The 27,866-nt window shown below is 49.4% G+C and overlaps 1 protein-coding gene across 1 annotated transcript; it reads right to left on the reverse strand.

The window, feature by feature from the left end:
• Positions 1 to 775: 775 nt before the first annotated feature.
• On the reverse strand, positions 776 to 27,041 carry Dnai2 (dynein axonemal intermediate chain 2). The gene is made up of 12 exons (XM_038324713.1): positions 26,859 to 27,041; positions 26,216 to 26,377; positions 25,190 to 25,311; positions 23,036 to 23,178; positions 21,046 to 21,159; positions 16,169 to 16,308; positions 14,523 to 14,645; positions 10,132 to 10,355; positions 6,404 to 6,539; positions 5,403 to 5,549; positions 3,271 to 3,498; positions 776 to 892 (listed from the first exon to the last, which is right to left on the reverse strand). The coding sequence occupies exons 1-12, from the start codon at positions 27,039 to 27,041 to the stop codon at positions 776 to 778; spliced, it is 1,839 nt and encodes a 612-aa protein (XP_038180641.1).
• Positions 27,042 to 27,866: the final 825 nt, after the last annotated feature.

The raw sequence follows: 27,866 nt of genomic DNA on the forward strand, positions 1-27,866 counted from the left end.
AACTGACTGCCTGATGCTCTTGTCCCTGCTCCATGCCTCAGCAGCTGTGACCAGGTAGCTCTCCTAGAGCCTCAGGTTCCTCTTTGGTAAAATAAGGACTGATCAACACAAACCTTCCAGGAACTTTGGAAGAACTATATGAGGTCAACGAGGGGCCCTGACTGTAGAAATGCATAACAAACATTGACTGCTGTTATCACTGATTTAATTTTTATAAAAAGCATAGCAATAAAAAGCATGAATGTACAGGGAGAGCCAGGTCCATCTACCTATTTTCTCATAGACTACCTTCATGTGGCTGCGTGTCAAGACACCCCTGGGCTTGCCTGGAGAGGCACTGGAGAAGGAAACAAAACTTCTGTTCCTATTTGAAAGTAGGTGAGGGGGTGGAGAGGGAGAAAGAAACACGCCCCTCTCTAGGTGCTCTTGGGGCCCCTGTACCATGGGGGCAAGCTCAGCTGAGCTCTGGAAGCTTCTAGAGAAAGGCACCAGTAACTCTTAATTGGGGAACCTGTGATAAGCAGAATCTAGGGCTATATCTAGAGTCTAACTGAAGGCTGTGTGTGCCCTGAGCTAGTACTATCCCTTCCCTCCCCCCCTCTAAAAAGGGGTGCATGCAGGGCTCAGCCCCAGTATGGGGCAGTGGCTGTCTTTGATCTGTCCCCATCAAGAATTGTTGAAGAAAGAAACTCAGCTTTCCCTTGTCAGAGGAGGTGGCATCAAGAAGAAGGCTCGCAAGGGACACAGAGGGACAGCGCTTTGGGCAGATGCTGTCCTAGGTGGGCACCTCCTCCTCTCTCTCTTCACCAGCTTCTTCGCCGGCTTCTTCCTCCTCGCCGGCATTTTCTTCCAGCAGTTCCTCTCCGCCCTCTATCTCTATACTTTGCTTTTTCTTTTGAAGCAGAAACAGAGATGTTGGTGAGGGGCAGGCCCTCCCTATTCCCCAGAGGTAAACCCCGAAGGCCAAGGGCAGGGAGCTGTTGGGAGCCCAGAGAGGAAGTCCCTAGGCACCGATGGTGCCCACTCCAAGCTGGCCAAGCCAGTGCTCAGAGCCATGGGATGGAGAAGGCAGGAAAGACCTTGGGAATCTAAGAGCCAGGCTTCTGCCACTTGCAGAGTAAGTTACCTTGAGCCTCTTCCACATGGGGCACCTTGCTACCCTCACCTGTGATGTAGACATGACACCCTGATGGCTGGCCTTAGGAGATAAGGGTGAATGGAGATAGCGTATAGAGACGCCTCCAGCATGGGTAGCCCCTCCCCGCTTTCATCCTTCTGAGACCAACTCTTACAGTATAACAGAGCCTGGCCTCAAATTCGGCATTTTCCCTCGGGGGTTCCCCGCAGTGCTTGGGTTATAGGATGGACTATTTTTCCTAGCTCCCGAGTGATGCTCTCTGACCCCCAGAGTTTCAGGCTAACTGTGGAGACTTAAGAGAGGAGGAGGTATGGGGTGGGCGAAAGAGGAGCTGAGTCTGTGAACCTCAACACCTTCTCCAGTTCAGCATCATCTAAAATGCTTAAACTTTGTCAGGAAAGCTTTTCAGGATGTAGGATGGCAAACAGAAGCCTACTGACCCCTGGCACTGTAACCTTTGCTTTCTGAAGGATGGGGTGGGCCAGAAGTAATAGAAGGGAAGAGCCTCGGGCTTCGGGACAGAGAGGCGGGACTCTAGTCCAGCCTGTGCTGTAAATGGGGGCTCCCCTTCCGCTCACATGCGTGGCTCTCAGCCAAGGGCTATCCGTACACAAATTACATCACGAAATCACTCCCCGTCCTCCAGAAGTGGGAGGGAGACAGAGAAAGTGGCACGGGGAAAATGAGGTGCTGGAGATGGCTCGGTGCATAAGAACACTTGCTCCTCTCGCACAGAATCTGTATTCCGTTACTAGCATCCATGTCAGATGGCTCATAACTACCTCTGACTCCATCTCCAGGGGATCTCACAGCCTCCTCCTGGGACATCACCCTCCTGCCTGGATCTACATATGTGTTGGCAGTACAGGTGTCACAGGTGTCATGATCCCACCTGGTTTGTGGTTTGATATTGAAGACGAAACCCAGGAATTTATGAATGCCAGGAAAGCATTCTAACAACTGAGCTACATCCCAGGCCCTTCTAAATAGTTGTTATATTTATTTAGTGTGTGTGTGTGTGTGTGTGTGTGTGTGTGTGCGCGCGCGCGCGTGCTCGCGCACATGACCTGAGTTCCACAATATCCTGGTTGTAGTTAGAGGACAGCTTGTGGGAGCTGGTTCTTTCCTTCCACCACATGGGACAACTCAGACCATCACCAACCTCGTAGTTAGTGCCCTTACCCATTAAGCCATCTTGTTAGCTCCACTAAAACATTTATTTATTTTTGTTTGTTTTTAGTGTGTATGTGTGTTTTGCTTGCATGGATGTCAGAATACCACATGCGTGTCTGGTGTCCACAGGGGCCTGGGGAAGGCATGGGATCCCCTGGAGCTTGAGTTGAGTTAGACAGTTGTCTGGGGTCCTCTGGAAGAGCAGTCAGTGCTCTTAACCACTGAGCCATCTCTCCAGCCCCTCCCCCTAAATGCTTTTTAGACACGAGGGCTCCACACTTTGTCTTTGGACCCCAGGACACTACTTAGAAGAGCAGGCACGGGCGTGGCTCGGCTTCATTGCCTTCCTGACCCTTGTCATCTGGCCCTTGTCGCCTTCCTATCTGGACTTCTCAGAACGATGATGCAGAGGGAGAAGACCCTTTTCCCCTCTGTCCCCAGAAGGTAACCAGGCATCATCTCCACAGTGCTCTCTTCACTTTCCAGATGGCAACTGAGGCACTGGGAAGGAAGATGAGAGGCCAGAGGACGAAGGCAGAAAATGCTGTGGGCTTGGGCTGGGGCCGGGGGCGGGGAGCATTCACAGGCCACACTCCTGTCACCTGGTTGGGTTAATCCAGAACAGTGCACAGACGGCAAAGGTCACAGCCCTTTCCTCAAAGCCCTCCCTCACAGATTCCCAGGGGCCTGATTCAGGGGTACCTTGCATGTTGAAGAGGAGCCCTACCATGGCAAGGAAGAGGACAGCAGGAGGCAGGAAGCTCTCTCTGGTGTCTCCTGGGAGACAGATCTCCTCAGGCAATAAGATTAAGTCCACCCTCTTACCAGTGGACACTCAAGATCCATCCAGGAAAGTTACTGGCTCCAGGTCGCCCAGAAGGTCAGAGGTTGGGCAGATGTCAGGTCTCGCTGCTCTCTCGCAAAGCCCAGCCCACCCGTGTCCCTGCCGAGGTACTTACAGGCTTCGGTTTCTTCTTCAATGCCTCCGCCTCCTTTCTCCTCAGCTCTGAGAAGATGACGTCGAAGAACTCCTCCTCAGCTTTGACAACTAGCTCTTCGAGGTTCAGGGCCATCTCCTCATCCTTCTGGTCGTCATCTTTGCCCTCTGCCTTGCCTTTCTCCTTCAGCCTCATCTCACGGTGTCTGGCCTCCAGGATCTTTTCCCGCCGGGTCTCACGTTCAAATATCTGGGGCAGAAGTTGGGGAGCTGGCTCAGAATTTAAGAACACTGACTGCTCTTTCAGAGGACCCTCTTTCAATTCTTAGCACCCACATGACAGCTCACAATTGTCTGTCAACTACTGTTCCAGGGGACCTGACTCCCTCACACAAATGCACGTAAAATAAAATTAAATAAATTATTTAAAAAAATACCTGGGACTGGGCAGTAGTGGCGCACGCCTTTAATCCCAGCACTCGGGAGGCAGAGGCAGACGGATCTCTGTGAGTTCGAGGCCAGCCTGGTCTACAAGAGCTAGTTCCAGGACAGGCTCCAAAGCCACAGAGAAACTCTGTCTCGAAAAAAACAAAAAAAAAAAAATACCTGGGGCAGACAGGGGCAGGCTGGTGGCAAGGGAGGCAGGGAGACGCTGGAAACCCCAAAATAGTCTGGGTGTCTATGGAAATTTGTTCCTAGTGAGGTCTACTGGGGGTCATATCAAGACAGGAGGGCTAGTCCGGGAATGGTGGTACATACTTAGGATCTCAGTGCTCAGGAGGCTGAGGCAGGAGGATTATTGCAAGTTTAAGCCAGCCTGGACTTGCTTTGTGATATTTTTTTATCACATTGTGTGACAATGTGTCACTATTTTGTCTTGCCTGCCTAAGGCACCCGACTGGTTTAATAAAGAGCTGAACAGCCAATAGCTAGCTAGGTAGAAGAGAATAGGCAGGACTTCCAGGCAGAGATAGGAACTTTGGGATGAAGCAAGGCAGATTTGCCAGCAAGACACTGAGGAAGATGGACATATGATACTGAGGAGAGGTAAAGAGTCACGTGGCAGAATATAGATGGATAGAAGCAGGTTCATTCACGTTATAAGAGCTAATCGGGCCGGGCGGTGGTGGCGCACGCCTTTAATCCCAGCACTCGGGAGGCAGAGGTAGGCGGATCTCTGCGAGTTCGAGGCCAGCCTGGGCTACAAGAGCTAGTTCCAGGACAGGCTCCAAAGCTACAGAGAAACCCTGCCTCGAAAAAAAAAAAAAAAAAAAAAAAAAAAAAAAAAAAAAAAAAGAAAGAAAGAGCTAATCGGGAATAAGCCTGAGCTAAGGCCAATTTTTCATAATAAGAAGTCTCCGTGTCACTATCTGGGGAGCTGATGGTCTTAAAAGAAAGTTGGACAACATGGACTACTTCGCAAAACATTGTCTAAAAATAAAATCTCTGCCGGAGCTGAGAGATTTATTATGTATTGAACTATTCCCTATGAAATTAAAAAGATATCAGCAATATTTACACATCAAGTAAATTTGTAACTGAAAATACATCTCAGATTGTGTGAACTTTGCACACTTGCTTTTGTTTATTTGTACTCATGCATTGGAAAAAAATGAATGAACAACTAAGCCAGATCTGGTGGCGCACGCCTTTAAACCCAGCACTCGGGAAGGCAGGGCAGGTGGATCTGTGAGTTCAAGGCCAGCCTGGTCTACAAGAGCTAGTTTCAGAATAGCTAGGGAAACCCTGTCTCAAAAAAACTTCAATCCCAGTATCCCCCATACTGCTGGGGAATGAGCCTAGAGTGGGGAGAGGGGTAGTGCTGGATCTCAGTGGCTCTATCATCAGGCAGGTCACTTCAGTTGTGGTCTCTGTGGGTGACTGCTAAGCCTTCAGCGGAGAGGCTCTGCTGCCAAGAAGTCCCATTGTTTTAGCATCAAACCACTTTGATTTACAGCGGAGAAGCTAAAGCCTGGGCATGCTGAGTGACCTGGCCAAGAGTACTGAATGCTAGCAGCGGAGCTAGGGCAGACCCACAGTTTGGCAGCACCATGCTGCCCTCGCCAACCACGGCAACCCATTTCTCCTGCCTTGGTCTCCACGTGACAAGCCAGGTCAGGACGTGTACAGAGCGGGCCCTGCCTTGGTACTCACGGAAGATGCTATGTTCTTCTCGTTCCTCTGCAGGGTGGAGAGACTGCTGGAGACCTCCAGCAGAGTGGTCGTTCCAAGTTGGGAGCCACAGGCGATGAGACACCCAGTGTCCTGGACCCGGAGGCAGAAGAGGGCCTCATCACACACCTGTTGAAGGGGTCAGCAGAACCAGGTAGGGTGGGAAAGAAAACGGAAGTCACACACACCCTATTATCTGGCCCTGTTGGGAAACCCCCAGCAATACACCCTTCCACGGTGGATGAGGCTCACTTGCTGCCAAGACCATGGTCTCCAGCCTCATTGTTGGTCTGGCTCTATTCTTGCTGTGAATTGCTAAGCTCCCTGGCCTTCCATGGCCCCAGCCAGTGGGGCTCAGCCGCAATCTGCTAATACAGGGTGATGGGGGAGCTGCAGAGAATCCGAGTATAGGAGTCTGAGTATAGGGATCACCACTGGGGAGGGCAGAAAATGTTTTTTCTCTTAAGATTCTCCCTGTTTTATTGTTGTGTGAGTCTGGGTCTCACACAGCCCAGGTTGGTCTTGAACTCACTACGTAGATAAGAATGACCTTGAACTTCTCCTCTGGCTGCACTGCTGTACCTGGTTTCTGCAGTGCTAGAGACTGAATCCAGGCCCTTGTGCACACTAGACAAGAATCCTACCAACTGAATAAACTTGTTTCTTGTTGTCCTGGCATGGAACTCAGACTTGGCGGATGCAAAGCAAGTACCTTGCCACTGACTGGCACCTCTAATCCTTCCCTCCTGGTTAAATTCCCCGGGGTGATGCTTCAACATCAGCACAGCTGTAAGTCCCCTGGCCCCTCCCTTCTGAAGGAACCCATGCTCCCAAGGCCAGAGTGCAGCCGGGCAGAAATCAGATTACCCAGAGAGACCCTGTCCAAGTGCATCTACCAAGAGCAGCAGCAACAAGACACACATACATGCCCCCCAAACCTGGATCCATCTAGGGAGGACCCCAGTGGGAGGGGGACATGTGACCTTCAGGCTGAGGGCAGGGTCACACTGCTTGAACACCAGGTCCCAGATGTCCAGGGTCCCATCCATCTTGGTAGTGAAGAAAACTGCTGGTCTCACGGGGCTCCAGGCTCCATCAGAGAGGTAAGCCATGTGGTACCTGTAGGAGCCAGGGTCGGAGTCAGAGCCTGTGGTGGGGGAGGGCTGAGGCTGTTTACAGCTCCTCTCACCGAGGCTCTCCCAGGACCCAGGGCCTCTGAGTCCTTCTGGGTAGGAAGTTCTTTCTTGGGCCTGACCTCTAGAATGCCAGCCTCACTCATCCGTGGGTCTCAGGCTGAACTTTGCAGGGACCTGGGGGTGTGGCTCTTCCCCACGGGCTGGCTGGGCATCAGTATTTCTCACAGTGTCAGACCTGCTGAAACTGGGGTCCACCGTGGGGTCCCAGGAAGGACACACCCAGGAAAGTCCACAATTCTGAGATGGGAGTTGGCTCTATTTCCTCCTGGTCCTTGTTTGGATCTTCAAAAGCTTGTTTGGTGAACAGGAAATACTTTGAATAATTTTTTTTTTGGTTTTTCGAGACAGGGTTTCTCTGTAGCTTTAGAGCCTGTCCTGGAGCTAGCTCTTGTAGACCAGGCTGGTCTCTAACTCACAGAGATCCGCCTGCCTCTGCCTCCCGAGTGCTGGGATTAAAGGCGTGCGCCACCACCGCCCAGCTACTTTGAATAATTTTAAAGACATATATTTTTATGTGTGTGTTTGCATGTATGCAGGTGCATTCATGTCACGGCAGACATATGGAGGGCAGAGGACAACTTGCAGGAGTCAATTTTCTCCTTCCTCTAAGAGGATTGTGGCGTCTTACCAGGCCAAACAAAGACTCATTCCTCAAAGTGGATCAAAGCGGGTGGAATATTTTTAAAATTCTCTCTCTCTCTCTCTCTCTCTCTCTCTCTCTCTCTCTCTCTCTGTGTGTGTGTGTGTGTGTGTGTGTGTGTGTGTGTCTCTGTCTCTGTCTCTCTCTGTCTCTCTCTCTGAGTTTTCTTCTGAACCCATTCTCCCTTCCCCAAAGAGGTGCAGCCAAGGCTAAATTGTTGGGGAATGTTATCTTAAAGTGTGTTGTTTTGTTTATGCTGCTTTGCTTAACTCTGTAAGCTGTGATTCTTTGCCTGTCTAAAACACCTGATGGTCTAGTAAAGAGCTGACCAGCCAATAGCGAGGCAGGAGGAAGAATAGGCAGAGCTGGCAGGCAGAGAGGATAAATAGAAGGAGAACCGAAGAAGAGGCAGAGCAAGAGAATAAGGAGAGGAAGACATCAGGGGTGAGCCACCCAGCTACACAGCAAGTCACAGAGAAAGAAGGAAAGAAAGGTATACAGAAATAAAGAAAGATAAAAGCCCAGGGTCAAAAGGTAGTTTGGATAATTTAAGAAAAACTGGCAAGAAACAAGCCAAGCTAAGGCCGGTGTCCTTAAGTAAGAATGAGACTCCGTGGGTGATTTACTTGGGAGTTGGGCCCCCCTAAAAGCCAAAAGAGTAAAACATAAAACAACACTAAATTTTAAGGCTTCATTTGCTACTAAGCTTGTGAACAGTTGGGCCATAGTGAGAGAAACAAGCCAAACAAAAATAAATTTCTGATTTTTTTGTCTGTTTTAGACAGGGTCTCGCGGTGTAGGTCTGGCTGCCCTGGAACTGGAAGAGATCTATCTACCTGAATACTGGGATTAAAAGTGTTACCATGCCCAGTCCAGCTGACTAAAGATTTTATTTTATTTTTATTTTATGTGCATTGGCTTTGCCTCCATGTGTGTCTGTGCGGGATGTTGGATCCCTTAGAACTGGAGCCACAGACAGTTCTGTGATGTCATGTGGGTGCTGGGAATTGAATCCAGGTCCTCTGGCAAAGCAGTCAGAGCTCTAAACCCTAAGCCATCTCTCCAGTCCCCACTGAAGATTTTTGAAAGCGGTGTATAATTTTTAGTGTAAGTATATTCCAAATACTGCACAGAGCATATTTATACTCAAAATTCTTTATTGGTGTTGGCTGGGTGTGGTGACACAGGTTTTTTTTCTCTTCTGCCTTCCTTCCTTTCTCTCTATTTTTTTTTAAATTTGTTTTTCAAGACAGGGTTTCTCTGTGTAACAGCCCAGACTGTCCTAGAACTCACTTTGTAGACCAGGCTGGCCTCAAACTCAGAGATCTGCCTGCCTCTGCCTCCCGAGTGCTGGAGTTAAAGGAGTGCGCTACCACCTCCCAGCAACACAGGTTTTTAATCTCAGTACTTGGGAGGCAGAGTAGTATCTTAGGGTTTCTATTGCTGTGATTAAATACCACGATCCAAAGCAACTTGGAGGTATGGCTGGAGAGATGGCTCAGAGGTTAAGAGCACTGACTGTTCTTCTAGAGGACCCAGCTTCAATTCCCAGCACCTACATGGCAGCTCACAATTGTCTATGACTCCTGTTCCAGAGGATCTGATGTGCTCACATGTGGGGTGATTCTCTAAAGGCCAGCCTGCCTAGATCAGTCCTAACCCGTATAGTAAATACTTCCTGGATCTGCCTGAGGGCCTTGACAATAGCAGCTGAGTCCTGGCGAGATGAGGAGGACCAAGGAGAAGCGGTCAGTCAGATCAGCAGATGCCAGCATAACAGATCCATCCTTCCTCTGGGCAGGGTGGGGTATATAAGGTTTCCCCCTTCCTTAACAAACTGAGCTTGTTGCTTTGACCTGCTCCCAGTGCCTCTGTCATTGACCCCATGCCTACTTGCCCCCTCCCCCAAAGGCGACCCATGGGACCTTGTAACACACAGATGCAAAAACACCAATTCATGTAAGATAAAAATAAACTTTTTTTTTAAAAAAGCAACTTGGTGAGGAAAAGGTTAATTTCCTTTTAGACTTCTAGGTAACAAGCCATCATCCAGATCCAGGGAGGTCAGGACAGGAACTCAAGAAAGAAATCTGGAGGCAAGAACTGAAGCAGAGGCCATGAAGGAAGGAATTCACCGGCTTGCTCCTCAGGGCTCTCTCACCCTGCTTTCTTTGTATACCCAGGACCAACTGCCCAGGGGCAGCACAGCCTACAGGGGACTGGGCCCTCCCACATCAATCACCAATCAAGACAATGTTCTACAGATTTGCATACAGGTGATCTAATGGAGGCATTTTCTCAGTTAAGGATGTCTCCTCTCAGGTAAACTAGCTTGTTGTCAAGTTGACCAAAAAACAAAACAAAACAAAACAATACAAAAGAAACCCAACCAGGACAGGTACACTGATCTCTTGTGAGTTTGAGCCCAGCCTGGTCTCTATAGAGAGTTCTAAGCCAATCAGGTCTACATAGTAAGACCCTGTCTCAAAAAGCAAACAACGCCCCCCCAAAACTCTGCATTGTTAACCAGACATGGTGGTACTGGGGAGGTGGAGGTACAAAGAAGACTTCAAGGTTATCATCCTTTAGAACAACAGAAAAAAATCATTTAAAATGAAATTTAAATTCCACTGGGAATGTGGTATAAATCTAAGTATTAGTGTTTTTTTTTTTAATTTTTGCTTGTTCATTGATTTTTTTTTATTTTTGTTTTGTTTTGTTCTAGACAAGATCTTTCAATGTAGCTCAGGCGGCTTCAGACTTGGGATCCTCCTGCCTTGGTCTCCAGAGTGCTGGATAACAGGCACGAGCTACCATACCAAGTGTCTGAAGTGGACCCCTGTATCCCCTCTGCTCCTCTGTGACCTTCTCTTACCTGGTCCACATGATAGACGACTCCCGACTGTCCTCAGACCATATGCGGGCTGTCCAGTCGCCAACAGTCAGGAAGTTCTTTGGGTAGAAGGGGTTTCTCTGGAGGGCATAGATGGGGCCGTGGTGGCCTGAGAAGGTACAGACAATCTTCTCGGCTGGTGTCTTGGCCTTGCGGTTGCAGGAGATAACGATGCCCTGCTCGGTGCCCACCATGAACTTGGTTGGCTGTGGAGGGGACAAAGAAAAGACAAAGGTGTCATGAGACCTGGGCTCTAGGCTGGACCCACGTGACCTGCCGCCTCTTTCAGCTCTGTTCAGGCTGAGTCCCATCCCGCTTCCCAGCCTCTTCGGGAATATTCCTTAATAAGGGCTTCCTTGGCTCATCTGGTCTCTAGAAGGTCATTAGGCGGCCCCTCCACAGGCATCAATGCACACTATGGAGAGAGAAGAGAAGAGAGGAGAGGAGGCAGAGGGGAGGAGAGGAGAGGGAGAGGGAGAGGGAGAGGGAGAGAGAGAGAGAATGTGTATGTTGAATGTGCTTTTGTGTGTGTAGGCGTATAGAATCCAAAGGAAGTTTTGGGCATCTCTCTCTTTCTCTGCCGATGCCCAAGTCATCCTCCTGTCTCGGTTTCCCCACAGCACTGGAGTTAAAGGATAGTAGGTGTTTTTAGCCACCAAGCCACCTCCCCAGTCCCAGTAAGCATTCTGTTGTAAGGATTTTTGGATATTTGTTTATGTGTAGTATGAAGAAGGCCCAGAGTGGACACAGCGTGACTCTGATTGTACAGGAGCCTTCTCTGGCACCACAGGGACACTGTCTAGTCTGGATGTCACTGTGAACTCAGAACAGGTGCCAGAGAGCACTCAGAAAGCCACCTGTAGTCAGTGATGCACGTCCCCCACTTCCCATCTGCGAACTCCAGGAGCTGTCTCTCTGTGCAGGGTGTCTCCTCCCTCCCACCAAGCATGGAAACTTGCCTGGGACCATTTGGGGGTAAAGTTGTGTCTCAAACAAACAAACAAACAAACAAATAGAACAACCAACCAATCAGGGACTGGAGATGTGACCAACAGCATTCGCTGCCAAACCTGCCAGCCTGAGCTTGGTGCCCAGGACCAGCGGTGCAAGGGAAGAGTCAGCTCCTGCAAGCTGAGCTGTCTCTGAGCCCTAACTCCACAGGTGTGTTTACACATATGTACACCAGGGCATGGGTGCACGTGCAAGCACAGACACACAGACACACAGACAGACAGACAGACAGACAGACACACACACACACACACACACACACACACAAACTCACACAGAAAGTTAAAGTGAACTTTTAAAAATAAAATTAAAAACAAAATAAGAAAAGGGCCAGGAAAGCAGCTCAGTTGTTAGGGAGCTTGTCTGGCAGACGTGGAACCCCAGTTCCAACCTTGCACAGTGGGTGTGTGGTGCATTCCTGAAATTCTGCAGTCAGGAGGGGAGGCAGAGCAGAAGTTTCAGGTTACCCCCAAATATTTAGCTTGAGGCCAGCCTGGACTAAATGAGACCCTGCTTTTAAAAAGGAAAAGGAAAGGAAAGGGAAGGGAAGGGAAGGGAAGGGAAGGGAAGGGAAGGGAAGGGAAGGAAAGGAAAGGAAGGCAGACAATTGCTGTATGACCCTTCTCCTTCGATGTCCCCAGAGTAGGCCAGGCCATCGAGGCAGAAAGAGTGATGAGGTCTCAGGGAGCAGGAAATGGAGATATGTTGTCCTCACAGGCATGGGTTTCAGTTTTGTTTTATGTTTGTTCTGGCAGGAGAGTTATTAGTTATTGGGGAAGAAATCATATGCTTCATTGAACATTTGAAAAATCAGAATGAGTGCTAGGCAAAGAGGCTTGATGGGATTTTCCCCCTTTTCTTCCTTCCTTCCTTCCTCTTTCTTTTTCTTTTTCCTTTTGGAATAGGGCCTCACTATATAGCCCTAGCTGTCCCGGAACTTGCTGTGTAGACCAGGCTATCCTTGAACTCCCAGGAATCTGCCTGCCTGTGCTGGGATTAAGGCATAAACCACCAAGCCCAGCTTCACCAGAAATTAAAAAAAAAAAAAATAACCACCTCCTTTGAGGAAGAGCCATGTTAAAAGTGAGTCAGCAGAACCCACACAGCTACAAGGAAGTACAATTATATTTATCAGTAACATAGGAGGCAGGGTTCCTGCCCACCCAGGCTCTGTCTGTTCTGTCCCAATGGTAAATAAAATGTCACATCTTGATAAAGAGCTTCGGCTTTGAGAGATGAGAAAATTCCGGAGTCACATTGGGGTGGAGATAGGATCAGAACTGGGGGCTCAGGTTCTAGCTTTACCATGTGCCAGGTCACTTGGTTTTCTGTCACCAAGAGTCCTCTTGACTATGGGGAAGCGGGAACAAAATCAAGGTCTCAAAGGAGCATGGCGGCTGCCCATGTCTGGCAAAGGCTGTGTACTCAGGGACGAGCATGGAGAAGAGGGGACATTGCACATAGCATGTAGCCTAGAAATCCCAGCTTTGGGGTACAGTCTTACTGAGCCCTCCCAGACAGGCTCTGAGTTCTGGGGCTCCCCCTATGCCATGGCGGCAGGGCAGTAGGCTTGCCTTCCACCTTATCACCCCAGCCTTGAACTCTGGCCAGTGTCTGAGGATCCCCAGGGCAGGTGTGAGGTCAGAGCCACCCAAGGTCCTAGGAGTGATGTGACAGGACCCTAAACAGTGAGACCCCCAAGGCATGGGTGGGGGGATAACAAACCTGAACCTCAGCAAGATGTAGAGGAGGGACTGGTCCAAGCCAGCAACCACCTGGAAACGTGGGTTTTTTTTTTTTTTTTTTTTTTTTGCCTTATTGAGTGTTCATTCTCACGACTGCTCTGTTAAACTTTAAGCTTTGTGCTTTTATTTTATTGGTTTTGGGTTTTGTATGTTTGAGACATGGTCTTATTATGTACTTCTGGCTGGCCTAGAACTCTATAGACCCAGGTGGTCTCAAATTTTTAATGATTCTTCTGCTTCTGGCTTCAACTTTGAGTATTTATTTATTTATTTATTTATGTTAAATTTGTTTATTTAGTATATAATATTCTGTCTGTGTGTATGTCTGCAGGCCAGAAGAGGAGACCAGACCTCATTACAGATGGTTTTGAGCCACCATGTGGTTGCCAGGAATTGAACTCAGGACCTTTGGAAAAACGGGCAATGCTCTTAACCACTAAGCCATCTCTCCAGCCCTTATTTATTTATTTTTTTAGCATTATTATTTAGTATTATTTCTTCTCTGTGTAGCCTTGACTGTCCTGGAACTTGCTCTGTAGACCAGGCTGGCTTGAACTCATAAGAGATCCACCTGCCTCTGCCTCCTCAGTGCTGAGATGAAAGGTGTGCACCACCACCACCACCTAGTGAGTTTTTATACTTTTTATTTTTTATGATTTATTTGACTTTATTTTATGTGCAATGGTGTGAAGGTGTCAGTTTGCCCAGGAACTGGATTTTCAGACAATTGTGAGCTGCCATGTGCGTGCTGGGAATTGAACCCTGGTCCTCTGGAAGATCAGTCAGTGATCTTAACCACTGAACCATCTCTCCAGCCCCTGGCGAGTTTTTAAATTTGTATTTATCATCATCATCAAGATGTATGTGGGGGGGACATGTGTGTACATGTGTACCATGGCATCCTCTGTATACGTAGAGGTCAGAGGACAACATCCGGGAATCGGTTTCCTTCCATAGCAGGATCCAGGAATTGAACTCGGGCCCTCAGGTTTGTGCATTAAATGCCTTTACCCACTGAACCCTCTTCGCCAGCCTCTTGTTTCTGTTTTGTTGTTGTTTTGCTTTTTTTAAGAAAACGGGACCTCAAATTTGCTATGTATGACCTTGAACCCCTGATCTTTCTGCCTCCAGCTCACAAGGGCTGGGATTATAGGCATGTTTCACCGTTCCCGGCTTTGGGGTTTCTGTACCATCTCTTGTCACTTGAGGATTGCCCTAACCATGTCTGTGCTGTGTTTCCCAGCCTCTTCTGCTACTCCTTCCTTTCCCAACACTTATTTCTTCCCCTGAAGAAGGGAAGCGACCAGCCTAAGGCCTCAAATGACATCGAAGCAGTGTGTATACTGGTCCTGGCCAGCGACCTTCCCCTGAAACTGTGCTTTTCTGGTTTTGAAGCTTGCCTCTGCTCAGAAAGGCCAGCCTCAAGCCTGTGAGAGTGGCGGCCTTCGTGGCCTTCGTGGAGGTGCTCTGCTGCCCCCTGCTGGACCATTTCGGTAAAGTCTCTGCATGGAGTAAAGCTGACAACCGAAGGGGCCTCCTCCCTAATCTCCTACACCAGCCTGGTCAACCCACAGTCCCACAAGTGAGGATAAGGAAGAGAGAGCAAGAAACACCCACCAAAGTAGACTCGAACTCCAAGGAGATGGCTCCCAGGGCGTTCTCCAGCTGTTCCTTTCTGGAGATGTCCATGATGACCACCTCGGTGGGCTCGCTGATCTTGCGGATGTCCCACCACATGACCTGGCATGGAAGGCGACTGAGACCTTGAGGACCCCGACTTGTGCCTCCCAAACCATCTAGGGCCTCGAAGGATGTGGGGCCAACGAGGACAGACATATTTGTTAAGACACACAAAAGCAAACTGTATACAATTCAGATGCCGGTACAAGACCCACCCCCCACCACCACCCCCATCTAGCAAGATGAGAACGGGACCCAGGCACGGTGATATGTGCCTATAATCCCAACATCCAGGAGGTGGAGGCAGTAAGCTCAGCAGTTTGCGGTCAACCTGGGCTACATGAGACCCAATCTCAAAACAAAACAAAAACAACCAAAGCAGGGCTGGAGAGATGGCTCAGAGGTTAAGAGCACTGGCTGCTCTCCCAGAGGGAGTGAGTTCAGTTCCCAGCAACCACATGGTAGCTCCCAATCATCTGCAATGAGATCTGGTGCCCTCTTCTGGCCTGCAGGCAGACATGTAGGCAGAACACTGTATACATTAAAAAAAAGAACAAAACAAACAAAAAACACCACCAACAACAACTAAAACAGGCTAGCATTCTCACTGCCAGCAATATATACTATAGATTTGCCTGTGTACGTGTACAAAGATGTGGGCACAAACGCATACTTCTCACAATTCCTTTTTTTGACGCTAACAAGATGTAAAATCTTAAACAAATTATAACAAACCTACACTAAGCAGTCACCAGGCACAGAATCATGCTTCATAAAATTTGGAGTGGCTGCTGAGTAGGCTCAGGGAACACAGCAGGGTGCAGACAGGTGTAAAGTGTGCAAGATGGGGGAGGAGGGCCGGGCAGTGGTGGCGGCGCGCACCTTTAATCCCAGCACTCGGGAGGCAGAGGCAGGTGTGGATCTCTTGAGTTCGAGACCAGCCTGGTCTACAGAGTGAGTTTCAGGACAGCCAGGGCTACACAGAGAAACCCTGTCTCAAAACAAAAACAAACAAAAAAAAGAAAGAAAAAAAGATGGGGGAGGAAGAACACAGAGTGTTTGCTTGACTACACAGAGAGCATTTCTCAGGGCAGACACAGAAAACTAACACAGCGGAGGGAGGGGCTGGGAGGCTGTGGTTAGAGGAGGCATCTCAGAGACTGCCCTTGCCTCTTTGGAATTGTTTACTATTCAGTGTTAAAGGGAAAGAATTTAGGGCCATGAGACGGCTCAGCAGGTAAAGGTGCTTGCTCCAAGTCTGAAGACCTGAGTTTGATCTCTGGTACCCACACAGGCACCATGACACACACTGTTGCCCCAAACAAGCTCTTTTCTCTCTCTCTCTCTCTCTCTCTCTCTCTCTCTCTCTCTCTCTCTCTCTCTCCCTTTCTTTTCTTTCTCTTCCTTCCTTCCCCCCTTTCTTTTTTAAAAGGAGAGAGCAGGAGATGTAGCTCAGGTGTAGAACACCTCCCATGCACGAGACCCTGGATTCCAGCCCCGGCATTGCACAATCAAGCAACAATGGAAAGCAGATTGCACGGCAATGTTCTCTGGGTGCTTCTCGTGGGCCCACCAGGTGGTACCTGCCCATCCGTGGATGCTGAGAAGCATTCGGTGCCTGTCTTTGACTGCAACCAGATGGTGCCATACACTGGGTCTCGGTGGCTGAACTCGATGGTGGACAGCTCCGCCACCAGGCTGCCCTTCCGGGTGTCCCAGCAGGCTGGCAGGGGAGAAAAGGAAGCTGTAAACTGAAGTTCCCAGAAAAGCAAACCGCCCAAGCCTGCAGTAAGGCTTTTCTGTGATCAAGGAGAGTTGAAACTCTTGAGTTTGACGTCAGCCTGGTCTACATAGTGAGTTCCGGAATAGCCATGGCTACATAGTGAGATTTTGTCACAAAATAAGCAAATAAGTCAGAAGAAAATGCCATTGGATAGCGTGTGAGGCCTGTAACAGGCTTCCTGGACTGTTATAATCCGCCTGCCTGTTATTTTCACTGATATTTGGCAGTGGGAGGTGGGTGTTCATTTGCTTTGGTTTTGGTTCCTTGGGACAGGCTGGCCTCACTCTATAGCTAAGGATGGCCTTGAACTACTGAGTCTCCTGTCTGTGCCTCGGCAGTGCTGGGTTTACAGACTTGCTCTGTCACCTGTGACTGCCACTGCCTCTGAAAAAAAGCAGCTGTTAGTGGTTTTCGGTTGAGTGCACTAAGAACTTCGGGAAACCATTGTCACATTGTTACTTAGTATCTGGTGTAACCGGTCCATGTTTCCAGACCATGGTCATTCATGTTTAACTCTAGAACTGTCTCTCATTTCCTTTTGAGGCGAGAACTGTGTTTGGGGGTTGGGTGTGTGTGTGTGTGTGTGTGTGTGTGTGTGTGATGGGATTCCTTCCCCAGTAAGGAACTGGACTGGAGGGATGCTGCTTCCCTGAGTTTGGAATTTGAGAATCAGGGCTACATTCAACCAGCCTACACTCTCTACCAGTCCCACACAATCTATGCAGAGACTCCTGGAGTTCAGGTTTCATTCATTCCATTATGTCCCAGCCATGTTCTGAGATCTTTCTACGCCCTGATGAAGCTCCTGGGAATGGACCGGGTTTGGTACTGGGAGAAGCAGGAGCGGGGGTGGGAGGTAGAGTAGCTGGTCTGGTCAGGGAAGATCAGCAGGTGAAGGTAGCGGAGAGCTAAGGTGGAGGAGGGTAGGGCTTGTCAAGCAAGGGGGTCAGGAAAGGATTCAAGGCAGGGGAGACATAAGCAGAGGCCCCGAGGTGGGAAAGTGGGCAGAGCATCCTGTTGCATGGAGACAGTGCTGCAAGAAGCTCATGGAGGGGCAGCTGGAGAGAAGGTTCTGTAGGCAAAGGGTCTTATCACAAAGCCTGAAGACCTGAGCTTGATTCCCCGAACCCACCTGGGAGCTCACAACCATCTGTGAATCCAGTTCCAGGGGATCTGTTACCTTTTAACTAGACAAACACATGGTCCACAAAATAAATCTAAAAAGAATTAATAATGATTGGTAATAAACAAAGGGCTGGTGGGACAGCTCCTCAGGGAGAGGAGCCCATCACAGCCTGATAACCTGAGTTTAACCCTTGAGATCCACACGGGAATAAAGAACTACCTCTGTCCGGGTGTCCTCTGATCTCTACATGCATGCATGATAAACATGAAACCCTCTTAGTTGGGTTTCTATTACTGTGAAGAGACACTATGACCATGGCAACTCTTATAAAGAAAACAAGGAACTGGGGTGGTCTGTTTACAGTTTCAGAGGTTCAGTCCATTATCATCACAGGGGCGAGCATGGCAGCCTGCAGGCAGACATAGGGCTGGAGCTGAGAGTGCCGCATCTTGCAGGCAACAGGAAGTCAACTGAACACTGGGCAGTATCCTGAGCATAAGAAACCTCAAAGCCCGCCCTACAGTGACACGCTTCCCCCAACGAGGCCACACCTACTCCAACAAGGCCACACCTCCTAATGGTGCCACTCCCCGAGATTATGGGGGCCAATGATATCCAAACTACCACACCCTCCAACATAACACATTTTTAAAAATGTAAATTAAAAAATGTAAGTTAAAAAAAGAGGCTTGGAGAGATGGCTCATCGGTTAAGAATGTTTGCTCTTCTTACAGAAAACCAGAGTTCTGTTCCCAGCTTCCATCAGATGGCTCATGACTCCCTGTAACTCCAGCTTCAGATGATCTGATGCCTCTGACCTCCTGCAGGTGCCTGCATGCAGGTGTGCATCCCCACACAGAGACAAACACACATGGACAACATTTTAAATGATAAGAACAACAGGACTGGAAGATGGCCCAGTGGTTAGGAGTATTTGTTGCTCTAGCAGAGATGGATCTTGGTGTCTAGAACCCACAATGAATAACTCACAATGCCTGTATCCAGTTCCAGGGGATCTGACGCCCTCTCCTGGCCTCCTCTGACATCCCGCCAATACACACACAAACACACACACACATACACACACACACACACCAAAAAACAAACAAAAATCCTAAAAGAAGTTTTTAAAAAGAAACAGGGCTGGAGAGATGGCTCAGAGATTAAGAGCACTGGTTGCTCTTCCAGAGGACCTGGGTTCAATTCCCAGCACCTGCACAGCAGCTAACAACTGTCTGAACTCCAGTTCTGGGGGATCCAACACCCTTACAAAGACATACATACAGGCAAAAACACCAATGCACATAAAATTAAAAAGAAAGAAAACTCACGGGCACACTCAGGTTTTTACTGTGAACTCCCCCCCCCCCACCGCCTTTGTGCTTTGCCAACAAAGGGATATAGCCTGTCTGCTTCCTGCCCTGAAGTATCTGGCTTTACCTTCCTCCTGAGGGCCATCAAGGGCCCACATACTTACTCATGAGCCATTTCTGGGAAAGATGATTTTGTAAACCAAGGACCATACTTACTTGCCCGTCAGTTTTGACCTAGTAGCCCCCAGGTCCAAGGCTTTTGTCCCTGGCCTGGCCTGGCCTGGCCTGGCCCAGAAATGTTTCAAGAGGAACTTGCTCTACACAGCAGTGCTCCAGGATGTGCCCTGTGATCCCGATGTCACAGCTGGAGTCTCCTTGCTATGGTAGCAGGACCCCGGGGCTGAGCTGATCTGAGCCAGTATGAAAGGCCACTGAAAGGGGTCATGAATAATGAGCGAGGAGAGCTACTGAATTAGTCATGACAGCAGCTTGGCTGTGGTGCTCATGGCTCAGACAATGGATAATATGGCAGGGAAACATATGGCTTTCTCTATGAAGCTACTGGGAAGTTCTCACCCTGCTGGGTAACAGCTTTCCAGGTGGGGCTTGTTGGGAGAAAGAGTATAGAGCACCCAAAACCCTGTAGGAAATCCTGTGCTCCTTAAGGAAGCCCAATACATGTTCCAGATTGTGCCTCGGTTTATCATTGGAACTTTAGGAAAAGGAATCTCCCCCCCCCATAAATAAATAGACATATCAGGTGTTTATGTGGGACCTAGCTGGAGGAAGTGTGTTGTAGTGGGGGACAGCCTTATTTAATGCCCAAACCCTCTCCTTCCTGGTGGGCCCACCATGAGAAGCCCCTTTTGCAAGCTCCTCCCCCACCAGGGACCAGGGACCAGCCCATTCCAGCTACCATGCTCCCCCCACCCCCACCCGTGCATGATGGACTGCTCCCTCAGGGACCTTTCTACTCTTCTCTTCCCTGGTCTCTCTCTCCCCTGGGATGCTGTGTCACAGCCATAGGAACTGTAGCTAACACATGAGGTGACGCTTCCGAAGGCATGTGCAAACCCAGCGTCACCCACGCTCACTCCACGTAATTTTCCAGGTCCCTCTCCCTAGACGGGACTGACTCCACAATGGCCCTCACATTCCTCCACGACCGACCCTGGTCCTTGAGTTTATTTGAGCTTTAAAACAACAACAACAAAAACTAGATTTGCTGAGGCGGTGATGGCTCACTCCTTTAGTCCCAGCAACCAGGAGGCAGAGGCAGGTGAATCTCTGAGTTCCAGGCCAGCCTGGTCTACAAAGCAAGTTCCAGGACAACCAGGACTACACAGAGAAACCTTGTCTTGAAAAACCAAAAACCAACCAACCAAGCAAAACCCCTACACTTTATTTATTTATTATGCATGTATACGTGTGTGGGTGCATGTGTCATGGCACACATGTGAAGGTCAATGGACAACTGGTCTCCGTCCACCATGTGGGCCAGACAGGTCAGCTCAGGTCATCAGGCTTAGTGGCAGGCACCCTTACCGATGGAGCCAGCTGTTGCGGGATATTTGATCACACTGGGAGCCCCAAGATTGCATTATTATTTACCGGAAAAACCTGTTTGGAGTTGTGGTGTGGCTCGACCCTAGCACACACCCTTAGTCCAAGAGCTTTCTGCTTGAATATTGTAAACAGGATTAAATAAAGCCGACCGTAGGTAAAGAGGTGAAGCAAGCAACCACTCAACCGGTTGACAGGAAGTGAACATGGGATTATTAAGAAAAAAACCATAGAGAGGAAGAGGGAGTCAAGAGGATGGATAGAGAGGTGTACAGGAAGTAAAGGGGGAACAGTTTGAGAAGTCTGGTTGGAGAAGGCGGGAGGCTTCCACTGAGAAGGATGCTTTTTCCTCTCTGAATTAGCAGGCGTTCACCCCAGCATTTGGCTCCCAAGTCTTTATTGGTAAAATCAAATAATTGATATCTTGTTAAAAACAATTTCCCTGGCCTGAATTATAATTTCTCAAACCTTCTTACTGCCTGCTAGTTAGTGTTAGACTTACCTGAATGAGTATGACCGGCGGCTAGACCAAAGTGTCAGCAAACCTTGACTCCCAGGGGACTGCAGTGTTAGCTTCCCGAATGGTCCGCCTGCTAAGCCCAGGCTGAACCCTGGTGGCCTGTGGGTTAGCGACATCCTGCCTGGCTGCTGGTGGGGCAGGGGGGTCTCCCTTACCTATCTGCCCATTGTAGCAGCCCCCTAGGAGCACGTGGGAATCCTTGGGGTTGTACTCCAGGGTGACGAGAGGAGAAGATGGTTTCAGGGCAATTTCAGGTCTGTTGGGGTTTTCTAAAATAAAGAGGGAGAAAAAAAAATCCATTAGTCCAACACAGAGAAAGGGCAGGGCTGACCAGTTCAGCCGATGGGCTCTTTTGCCTGAATCTTGGCTAGTGCCTTTATTTGCGGGGAGAGAATCAGGATTGGGGTGTGTGTTCGCATATTAAATTCCAGCTCTAATCCATTCCCCAGGTTTGGTACGAAATGAAATTTTTATCCTAAGGTGGAAGGAGTGGAGGAAGTCTGAGTGAGTGAAATCCTGAGTGTGTGCATGTGTGCATATGTGTGTGCATGTGTGTGTGTGCATGTGTGTGTGTGTGAGCGCGTGCACTCTTGACTCAGGCACAGTCATGCCAAGAACCCCAGGGAGGAGACTCCACCCCATCCCACGTGGTGGGATGGGGGGGAGGCTCAGAGGGAAATGGTACCGCTTCCCTCAGCTGACTTAGAATGAGTGTGGACAGAGCATGCTGAGAAAATCTACCATAGCTCTCTCCTCACCAGATACTTACAAACTGAAGACAGCTCACCTACGGAGATTGCTCCTACCGAGATTCCCTAAGCCTGCCTCCTTGGTTTGGCTGCGTACAATGACCCTACTTCTTTGTTTATCTCTATGTGCTAAGCTCTACCCTTGTTCAGCTGTGTGTAATAGCCCCACGTTTCTGTTCAACTCTATACCACAAAGACCGTGCTTCCTCAATACTGCGACTTCTGCAGCCGAGAGTCCAGACCGCCAGCCTCAGCTTTCCAGTGTGTCTGTCTGTTGTATTTGTCTTTTCTTCGTTCCTTTGCTGCTTCAGCCAGCTCCAAGTCCCTGGGTCCATGAATTAATGGCACTGAGGTTTTATATAAAGTCTACTCTTGGGACCGGTGAGATGGCTCAGTAGGTAAAGGTACTTGCTGCCCAAGCCTGATGTGAAGTTCAGTCCTCATAGACCAGATAAAGGAGGAGGAAGAGAAATGACCGCACAAAGTGGTCATCTGGCCTCCAGATGTGCAGCATGACACGTGTCCTCTCCACAAACAATATCTACTCTTTTTAAAAAATCGACTCTGTCAATTTCCTCCACCCAGGTTGGAGGACCAGGGTTGAAACTCCATGGAGTCACCTGGGTGAGGGCAGCGGTCAGAATTTGATGACCTGTCTAAAGGTCTTAATGCCGCAGATTAACAATCTGGAGTTAGCAACCCTAACGCTCACAAGGCTGTGGAATCCATGCCCCGTGCGAAGGCAAATGTAGAGTGGAGGAGAACTTTCTGGGTGTGGTTTGGGTCTATGGAGATATGCCTGTCTGCTCCCACACGCGGAAGAGACAAGAGCCCTCCTCCTGCCCCTGGTGCCCCCTTGCAGAGTGTCTTTGACCCCCTTTGTTGGGGAATATTATCTTAAGGTGTGTTGCTTTTATTTATGCTGCATTTGTTTAACTCTGTGAAGCTGTGTTGCTTTGCCTGTCTAAAACACCTGATGATCCTAAATAAAGGGCTGAATGGCCGGCCAATCGCGAGGCAGGAGCAAGGATAGGCTGGGCTGGCAGACAGAGAGGATAAATAGAAGGAGAACCAAGAAAGAGGAAGGAGCAAAAGAACAAGGAGAGGAGGACGCTGGGGGGCACCCAGTTACACGGCAAGCCATGAGGCAAAAGGTAGTCAGGATCATTTGAGAAAAGCTGGCAAGAAACAAGCCAAGCTAAGGCTGGCCATTCGTAACTAAGAATAAGCCCCTGGGTGTGATTTATTTGGGAGTTGGGTTGTGGGCCCCTCAAAAAGCCAAAAGAATAAAACATCAGACATCACCCCTTGTTTCTACTCTTGGCTCCCTGAGTTTTGGTGGCCTCTGACCTGGCCCCTCAGTTCTCCCTGGCCAGTAGAACCACCTCTCTCTCACCCAGGTCCCAGATGTAGGAGTCGTGGCTCATGCCCATGGGGGCTCGCTGGAAGTTCAAGCAGGAATAAGCCACTGCCAGCTTCTTGTTGCCATCGGGGTGCCAGGAGAGGTGTGTGGCTGTCCGCTTGATCTCCTGAGGGTCCCTGGAGGGAGAGCAAGGAAGGCAGAGGATTGGAGGGTAAGGTGCCCCTCCCCCAAATCTGTGTCTATCAAATTCCTTTTCAAAATAATCCAAGTAGATCTAAGCAAACACATTCTCTTTGGATTTGATGTTACGAGGTTAAAGCTGGACGATGGGTGGCTCCTGCCTGTAATCCACAACTCTAGAGGCCAGTTTAGGCTACAGAGTAGATAGGCCTGTCTCAGATAGATAGACAGACAGACAGATTAGACAAAGATGAAACCCACAAAAACCCCAAAGTTGATAAGACTCCCTTAAATGGAAAGCCAATCCCAATGGCTCCACCTAGAGAAAACAGCCAGGGATGCAAATGAGTGAGATTCAGGCGAATAATATATCTATTTTTCAAGGCAAGATCTCCTGTATCCCAGGCTAGCCATGAACTGAGGATAGCATTGAATTTCTGGTCCTCCCAAGTTCTGAGAGTACAGGCATACACCAGTGCACCCAGTTTATAAGGTACTGGGGATCGAACCCAGGGCTTTGTACGTGCATGCTAGGGCACACCAATGCAGGCTGTGTCCTCAGTAAGACGGTGCCTGTGTAGCCCTGACTGATCTGATACCCCTACGTGTCACCACGATGAGCTGTAGTCTAACACGGTTCTTTTCTTTTTAAAGACAGGGTCTCACTGGATAGCCCTGGCTGGCCTAAAAGTCACTATGTAAATCAAATCAAAGATCCTCCTGTCTCTGCCTCCCAAACGCTGGGGTTAAAGGCATGTGCTACCATGCTGGTCTAGTTTAACACTTTTACCTGATGAAAGTTTTGACTGGGAGCCTGATTCCATGATTATCAGCATAAAAGAGGTGGGGAATCCTCTTCACTACTTGGCCTTCACTACTTGGTCTTCGCCCAAATGAGTTCAAAACTCCTGTCCAGCTAGGCATGACAGCACACACCTATAACCCTGACCCTGGGTCCTAACAAAACAAAAGGGATCTGGGGACATAGTTCACTTGATAGTCTTTGCCTACATGCATGAAGCTGCGAGTTTGATCCCCACATAAAACATGGACTATAATCCCAGCACTTTGGCAATAGACCGAGGGATCAGGAATTCAGGAATAGTGTTGGCTGCATAGTGAGTCTAGACTAGCCTGAGATACAGGACACCCTGCCACAGAAATAAAGAAAAGGAAATAAAAAGGGAAGGAGGGAAGGAGAAGTGGGGAGGGAAAGAAAAGATTCAAAGAAACAAGACCGTTGGAGAGAGGAAGAAGGCAGATTAGCTGGGCCACAGAGTGTACGGCATTGTGCGGAGTGTGGACGTCGGTGGTGATGGAGACATCAGTGGGTACCGGGAGCTCGAGGGCAGGAGGGAAAGCAGTAAGGACTTGTTAGGGCAGTGAAAACCTGCTCTGCATTGGCTCTTGGTCCAAATCCAGACTGTGAGGCCTAAGAGTGCCCCCTAATGGAAACCACGGCTTCTGCATAGCGGAGATTTGGTCGATTGGGTTAGCTGGCTCTTGATTTTTTTTTTTTTTTTTAAAGACAGGTCTTATGCATCCCAGGATGAACTAAGTATCAGAGTCTGAGGATGGCCTTGAACTCCTGATCTTCCTGCGACTGGCCTAAAACTCTCAATCCTCCTGTCTCAGCCTATGGAGTGCTAGGACTACAGGAGTGTGAAACATCACACTGGCTTGAGAGAAATTCCAGGTTTGCTGTGCAATTCGTGTGGGAGTGACGTGAGAGCTCTCTGCCCTCTTGTTCAATTTTTCTAAGAGCCTAAAACTGTGTGAAAAGCTAAAATCAATTACCTTTCTAAAGACTTGTTTATTTCATGTGTACCAGTGTTTCGCCTATATAGATGTATAGATGTGCCTCACATGCCTGCCTGGTGCCTGTGTGGGCCAGAGAGGGTATCAGATTCCTGTAGAGACCCTGAGTTTGGTTCCCAGCATCCTCATTGGGCAGGCCACCTGTCAATCCAGCTCTAGAGGTCCCGGTACCCCACCCTCTGGAGCTACCTGAAGACATTGATGGTCTTGGCTGAAGGGGCCTCTTCAGTCACCTCCACGGCCTCCTCGTCATCAAAATACTCCTCGTAGATGTCAATGGCATTGTTCTGCTTGATGCAATGCTCCATAATCTGTGGAGAACCCAGAGTTCTCAGCTATGAGGAGAGCTCTGCCCCAGCCCAGCAGGGCTATCCTGTAGCCCGAGATGGACAAATGTGGTGTGGTCCCTGCCCTTGTTTTATGGGGGAGGCATCACCTCCAAAGAGTTACAATTGGTTCTTGGGAACACAGGCATACAAGCATGGCCCACACAGCACTTATGTCAAGGTCAAACCACCCGAGAGGCCCTCCCTGTCATTTCTGGTGTTCAGCAAGGTCTAGCCCAAGCCTAAGGCCCTTCCTGGGAACTTCTTTGATCCCTTCAGCAGGAAATCTCCTCCTTATGCAGCAAATTGGCAAGTCCCTGTCTCTGACAGGGTTCCTTTTGATAGTATCTGGGAAAGTCTGTGTGTCTGTCTGTCTTGGACTCTTGGAGTGAATTACAAACTCTTTGGGGGAAGGAGGCATGTGAGATTCAACTTGCAGCCTCTGCTGTGTCTGACTGAGACTTAAAATTAGTTCTTTGCATTAGTGAGCATTACTAACTGATTGATAGGCTCTTTACCCTTTACCCAAGAGGCTCTTTGCATTTTGTTTATTTATTACTATTATGGTGTGTGCCTGTGTTTTGGTGAGATGTGCTCACCATTGCACATGTGTGGGGGTCAGAGGATACCTTACAGGGGTGAGTTCTCTCCAGGTACCACGTGAGTTCTAGGGCTCCGACTCAAGTGGTCAGACTTGGTGACAAGGGCCTTTACCCACTGAACCATCTTGCCAGCCCTCTTCCAGCATTTTAGACTCTCTGAAAGCTGAGTGAGGTTCTCCATTCCCTGGCTGGGAGCTATGGGAGCCTACAGGGGGCTATGCACAGCCTGGGCACAGTCTGAGGAAGGGGAGCTGGTATCGGACAGCTGGAGCTGGGGGGAGCCTGACCGAGCCCAGCTGCATGACGGCATTGATGTAGTTCTCGTCTTTCTCCACTTTCTTCCGGAAGCGGATGGTCTGCTCCAGCTCCTGGGGGTTCACATCCTTGGGCCAGCCCCCCTCGACGTGATTAACCCCACAGCTCTCCATCTCAAACCTCTCCGTGTTGGCCTAAACAGAGAACCAGAGAAGAGAAGTTGCCGCAGGTCTAAGCAGTCATTTCCGCAAACCCAGCTCCCGGGATAATGGCACTCTGAGTTCTTGAGGGGGTGCCGAGGAAGGGGTGCGGCGCAAGCCTTTAATCCCAGCACTCGGGAGGCAGAAGCAGGCAGATCTCTGTGAGTTCAAAACCAGCTTGATCTACAGAGATAGTTCCAGGATAGTCAAGGCTACACAAGAAACCTTGTCTCAAAAGAAAAAGAAAAAGAAAATCCTCCATTCTTCAACAACACAGAGACTGCATTCAGAGTGTGGGCTTGCCGTGTGCATTCCGTGGACACACCTGCTCTGGCCCAAGTAGAGGTGGTGTTACCTATTGATCCTAGCACGGAGGTGAGTCTTGGGGTTCCCCTGCCCAGATACCTCCAGCACCTGCTCTCTCTTTCCAGGTAGGCCAGTTTCCCCACTGACCCGCCCCAGGGCAGGAACCCACCTCGTGTTCTGACATACTGGCCGAGCACTGGATGCCCGTGTCCACTGGGTTCCGCTCCACATACAGCGCGGACAGCTCGGGGTTGGGCGGGATGTCGATGTTCAGCTCAGCCTGGCGGTCTGAGAAGTTGCACTGTTTCCCAAACTCGCTGCGCTTCTTGACGTACACGTAGACGATCTCCATGGTGATGGCTGCAGCGGCTGCGGCAGGATAGAGGATAGAGGAGAGTCTGAGACTGGTGAGGTGTCCCACCCAGAGCCTGCCCTGCTCATCTCCTCAGGTCCCACCAGAGGCAGGGCCATGTTTTTGCATCTGGTTGGCAGGGAGCCAGGTTAGGGAATCCTAGGGGATCTTTCCAGAAGCTACACCTGTATTTTCTAAAAACAAAAACAAAAACAAAAAAAAAACCCACAAATAAACAAACAAAACATTAAGGGACAAAAGAGATGATTCAGTGGTTAAGAGCACTGGCTGCTCTTCCAGAGAACCCTGGGGTCCATTCCTGCACCCGTGTGGCTGCACATAAGCACTGTGACTCCGTTTCCAGGGACCCAACATCGCCCTCTTCTGGCCTCCATGGGTAGTGCACACACTCAGGCACCACCCTCTACCCCCACCCCTACCCCCACAATCTTTTAAAAATAACCCCATTCAGCGGGACACTTTGAAGGTGGAGTCAGGAGGATCAGGAGTTTAAAGTCATCCTAGGCTACATAGCAAGTTCAAAGCCAGTCTGGGCTACACGCGACCCTGTCTCAAAACACAAAACAATAGAAGCAAAACAAACAAAAAACCAAAACCAAAATCCCTCATCCGAAGCCAGGTATGGTGGTTCACACTTGTGCTGTGTTGGCACTTGGAAGAAGGAAGCAAGAGGACCGCCATGAGTTCGAGGCCAGCCTATGCTTCGAAAGCAGCCTGTCTAAAATGGGCCTGGAGAGAGGACCCATTGGAGGACTGGAGTTCGGTTCTTCAACTCTTAACTCCAGCAGAGCCAGTGCCACCTTC

This window comes from Arvicola amphibius, chromosome 4, assembly GCF_903992535.2.
Source record: "Arvicola amphibius chromosome 4, mArvAmp1.2, whole genome shotgun sequence".
NCBI classification, from domain to species: domain Eukaryota; kingdom Metazoa; phylum Chordata; class Mammalia; order Rodentia; family Cricetidae; genus Arvicola; species Arvicola amphibius.